The sequence below is a fragment of the Sesamum indicum genome, linkage group LG5 (assembly GCF_000512975.1).
Source record: "Sesamum indicum cultivar Zhongzhi No. 13 linkage group LG5, S_indicum_v1.0, whole genome shotgun sequence".
Classification (NCBI taxonomy): domain Eukaryota; kingdom Viridiplantae; phylum Streptophyta; class Magnoliopsida; order Lamiales; family Pedaliaceae; genus Sesamum; species Sesamum indicum.
The window spans coordinates 6,495,511-6,500,662 of NC_026149.1; the positions used below are offsets into that span (position 1 = coordinate 6,495,511).

General features: G+C 32.9%; 1 protein-coding gene across 1 annotated transcript; it reads right to left on the minus strand.

Moving 5' to 3' along the window:
* Positions 267-4,121, minus strand: LOC105162147 (heptahelical transmembrane protein 1). The gene is made up of 5 exons (XM_011080111.2): positions 3,600-4,121; positions 3,097-3,189; positions 1,290-1,338; positions 1,043-1,193; positions 267-1,008 (listed from the first exon to the last, which is right to left on the minus strand). Exons 1-5 carry the CDS (start codon positions 3,914-3,916, stop codon positions 476-478), a joined length of 1,143 nt encoding a protein of 380 aa, XP_011078413.1. The 5' UTR covers positions 3,917-4,121; the 3' UTR covers positions 267-475.

A 5,152-nucleotide genomic window follows, 5' to 3' on the forward strand; every position in this document is an offset into this window, starting at 1 on the left:
GTAAACTAACGGCCACATATAATGCACGTTATCTTTTTATCAATTTTTCTACGATGGAATTAACGTTTTAGTATTTTCCTAAAGAGTCGAAATAATATTGTTTATTTCAAAGAAATATAGAATTAATATTGCAAATTATCCTATATTTTAGAACCAAAATTATAATTTTCTCGCAGCCCCTTCTAAGCAACGTTAAATGAAACAATCCTAATATGGTAAGTGGCAAGAAACGAAGAGTAACAGAATCCAACAACATACTTTAAATATTTGTTCCCCATGATACATTTAACTATATATACCAATTAAATTTGAAATAATGTTCACATATTTTGGTCACACATCACTTACAATTTTTAAAAAAATAAATAAAGAATACCCCTATTGCATCTTATATAGCAACATACAGTAAGATTTAAAAACTAGCCCTTCAATGCATATATATGTAAAAACACATAAAGTACAATTGATGTATAAATTAAACTATTGTGTCGCATCCCACCCTACTACGGTAAGTCACAAAAATTTGTGCAGCACCATAATGCGCCAACGCACCCATGACCACGAACACATGGAAGATTTGATGGCTATGGCCGGTGAGATCGAACCACCCGGGCCTCCAACGCTCGGGTATCCGGCTGATGTAAAACACGGTACCTATCAAGTATGAGAGAGCCATGATCCCCTCATAGGCTAAAGTCACGTTTCGATGTGGATCATCCCAGTTGAGCACGAGGGCATGGATGGCTGGAATCAGGCCGAACAACCCCATGGACACAAAAAGCAAGGCACGGAACGAACGGTACTTCCCGGATGAGAGAGCAGGGGAGAGTAAGGTGATGATGGTGCATATCCCCATCAACGTGATGCCGGTGAGGTAGACGATTTGCCAGTGTGGGGTGCACTGGAAGACGTAGTATATCGGAGGGAAGAAGGACGTGATTATCATGATGGTAATGCCGACGTAGTCCATATGGAGGAGGTGTAGATTGAGGCTGCGCGAGTGGCAGGGGTGGAGGTAGATTGAGGCTGCGCGAGTGGCAGGAGAAGAGATGGCAGATGGTGCTGGAGAGGAGGCAGAACATGGAACCACATAGGAAGACATAAAATGGCCAGTGTGTGGTGGGAAGTTCAGGGGAGGTTATGTCCATTTTGAGGTTGGGTTCTTGCTTCAGGTCTAGTAATTGTGTTGGCCCCTGTTGAAGACAAGGATTTGAAGTTACATATGTTTGATGTCTGATTTTCACAAAAGAAGATCAGAAAACATATTGATTATGGGAAAGTATGCTCACCAGGGAAAAGTTCTTAGAGATGTAAGCTTCTGCACTTGATGGGAATTGTCTGCACAACAATTTAAAGCACCATATTTCAGTGTTCAAATATATATCATAGTTTTTAAATCAATTAAAATACTGTTACTATAACTCCCGGTACATAATACATCGATATTTCTAAATTAATCGATAAATTCGAAGTAAATATAGGAACAACATACTACTATTATATAGTATAGATTAATGGAGGAGACTCTTGTGGTCAACTTCTGTACTCACTCTGTTTCTAGTTATACAAACCAAACTCGTACTTACTCATCGGACTATTATATATTTCACTACGATATAAGTAAAAAAAAATTTCAAATAAATTGATTAAAAGATAATAAACCGATATATAGATATACTTTTTGTCTCATAACTTGGATGATTTGATATTTATTTAATTTTTTAAGGTAGCATTTTTGTTCTGCATCTTTTTAGTTTTTACAATTTTAGTCTTTTTGTTTGTCGGAACACCTCTACCGACGAGAAGGATGAACGTTGGCAAAAAAAGATTGAGATAGCGTAAATTAAAAAGACAAAGATACTGACAGAAATGGACCAATAAGAACAAAAGCCTCAATTTTAAAATATCAAGTGTAAGTAAAAATTTAAAGGATAAAAATACCAAATTATCTAAATTACGGAATAAAAAAAGCATTGAAGCCAAATATTATATAGTGAGAATGAGAAATATTCACTTATTGCGTGAGAAATTCTAGTACTTATTTCAATGAGGCCTACTTCAGTTGGTGAAGTTGAGGCCCCATCACAAGGTCATCGGTTTGAACCCCATCAATACGTGGGATGTTGTTCTATTGCATTATAGGTATTCTTTATCTAATATTATTAATCAATGTATGATTATTATAATTATTTTTGTTAAATACAAATATTCGATATAAATAATTATAATTGATTTATTTTAAATAATAATAATTTATCATTTTCACTTAAAAAAATAATTCTAGTACTTATTTTTCGCTACAGCTCTTTCCCACTGTCTCAAATAATGAAAATTAATAATGTCCACGACCAATGACCATGTATATTGTTGTTGACATTTAATACAAGAAATGCAAATGCCAGTTTTCAGAATTCAATGCCACCTACTAACTGAAAATCTCTGAACCAATACCAATAATTTATTAGCCATGTCAATTTAGACATAATTATATCATACTGTATATATGTAATAACAACATGTATCTTTAATTATCTGAATAAATTATAGTGCACTAAATTTCTTATAATTACAAATACGGATAAAATGGCTTTTTAATTCCATAAAATAAGTGTAATTTTTTTACCATAATTATGACAGGTGGGGCTTATAGTTCCATAAGATTCAAAATCACGTTTTTTAGTCCCAAAAAATATGATTTGGGCCTTTTAGTCCCAAAATTACGATGTTTTTTAGTCCAAACGACACATTTTGAATCCCAAAATCACAACGTATGCGACTTTTTGAGACTAAAAATATGTGATTATGACTTTTATGGGATTAAAAACGACGTCTGCCAAAATTGTAGTACCAAAACAAATTATAACCTTATTTTATGGGACTAAAAAAATATTTTGCCCTGCAAATACTCTCCTTTTTCAGAAATTTCCAAATATCTTTAGATTTACTGATCGTCTAACAAATACTTTTTACAATGTGTTGTCACGAGAGATATTTGTTAAACAATTATTAATTTTAAAAAATATTTATAATTTTTTGAACAATAACGAGGTAATTCTAATTATGATAAATGTTAAGAATTTTTTGAAACTCACGTACCCAGTAATCATTGTGACGAAATCTACCACCTGCGATACTTCGACTACGTTTGCTACTGTCAGTCCCAAGAACAATAAAAATCCCACCAAATGCCTGCAACAAAATTAAAATAAATTCATGAAATTAACCTCTGCCTATTTTCAATTTTATATTATTTTAAATTGAGAGATTTTTTTTATGAAAATTGAACTATAAATTTCAAAAATTTAATTTTTAATCACTTTTTTTCCGTGCAAATGATTATTGTAAAATACTTCGTCTTTTAATTAAAACATTATGATTTTATATTCCATTGAATCTTTCCATATAAAAATCATTGCAAAATACAAATCTAACCACATTTTCGTTCGGTTTTCTGTAAAAAAACATATTCTCATTTCACATCCCAAACGCAATACGAAAACGAAAACGCACTTAAAAATACTGAAAATGAAAAGAAAATCAAACAAGATCGTAAGAATTATTGATAATTAATCAGAAGATTAATGTACGTAAATACTTACGTCCAGACATTGAGTGTCTCATTGTGCCACGTAAACAGACTGAAGAGGGCTTCTTTGATAGGCCAATGAGCCCTGTAATAATCCAATATATACTCATTATCCTTCATGTAATCCGGCAGTTGATGGAACGACAAAAGAGGGTACGAACACGATCTCCCCCCTGATCCATTTCTGCCGTCAATCTTCTTCTGGGTGGTGTTTGTTTGATCCGGTGCAGTCCCAAGGCAGCTCTTGTCCTGATCCATCACTATTTTCTTCCTCCTCCAAACAGACCCTGAATCACTGTTTCTGATCATGCTATTCTTCTTCGATCTCATGCAAAGACTCTTGAATTCACCAAGAAAATGGAAACCCTTTTTCTTTTTAGGTGGGTTTTTGTGTATATTATGAAAGAAACCAAAGAATGGAAGCGTGTGTTTTTTTCTTGGGGTGGTTGTCCGAGCAATGAGTGGAGATGAGGGTAATGAGCAACTGAACCAACAAACGAGATTTAAAGGGAAGTGATCTGTGTCCGAATTGCGTTGCTTGGATTGACTGTCTCAGAGTTAGGTTTGCACACATTTTGGTTAGGTCATCAATAACTTCTCCATCTCTCCATGTCATGCTGGATTGATGATGTTATTATTTCTTTTTTTCTTTTATGGATATACGTGTTTAATTTTATATATATTTCCCTTTTTGGAGTAAAATGAGTAGGTTGTTTTTTTTTTTTTAATTTTTCTATATGAATGGTAATTACATCATTAAAAATAAGTTGATCGATGAATTTGTCAATAACAATCAAATTAATTGTAAAAATAAAAATAATAAAACTACAATAAATTAGTATAAAATGAGAATAAATACCCACACGTCTGATAGGACTCGTACCCTTAACGTCCTTGCACTTGGTCATAAGATTGTAGCGTTAATTAACTTCCATGTTAAGGAAAAAATTCTTTTAAATCGGGTTCGGTCATACTCGAACCAATTATATAGTAATGTATAATACGCTGGGTGTGTGATTGGCCTACGGTTCAAAGCGCATGACGGATCACATGACAAGTATATCATTCTTGTTATGTAATTAGTTTAGTTTGGCGAAACTTGATTTGGGTAAGATTTTTTTCCCAAAGTAAGACCTCATTGATAGGTTATTTTTATTTTTAAATAATTATGGGTAGTCATTCATTTATGATTGTGATACTATAAGATATATATTTTTTAGAAATAATTATTATGGTTAAAAGCAAAAAGTGATAACTATTGTTAATTGGGGAAATTGCAAAATTAGTACTGTAACTAAGGGGAGTGGCGTTATTGGTCCTGTAACTTTACGGTTAGCAATTTTAGTCTCTAAGTTCCAAAAAGGTAGCAATTTTAGTCCTCCGCATGAATTTGGCAAAATTATGGATGATTTTATCCTTTTTCAGCTTTAAAATGAGCATTTTAGTACATTCTCAATTATTTTGCATCCTAATGCATATTCTTGCACATGCTTGCCTAAAATGGTATCAGAGCCTAGGTTTATTGAACAAAATATTTGTTTATATTGCATTTAGATATTTTTCCAC

Coding starts and splice junctions, on each gene's coding strand:
- LOC105162147 (XM_011080111.2), bottom strand. CDS start 3,916: ATGAGATCGAAGAAGAATAGCATGATCAGAAACAGTGATTCAGGGTCT. Junction 3,190..3,599: donor GAGACACTCAATGTCTGGAC/GTAAGTATTTAC, acceptor ATTTTGTTGCAG/GCATTTGGTGGGATTTTTAT. Junction 1,339..3,096: donor TTCGTCACAATGATTACTGG/GTACGTGAGTTT, acceptor ATTGTTGTGCAG/ACAATTCCCATCAAGTGCAG.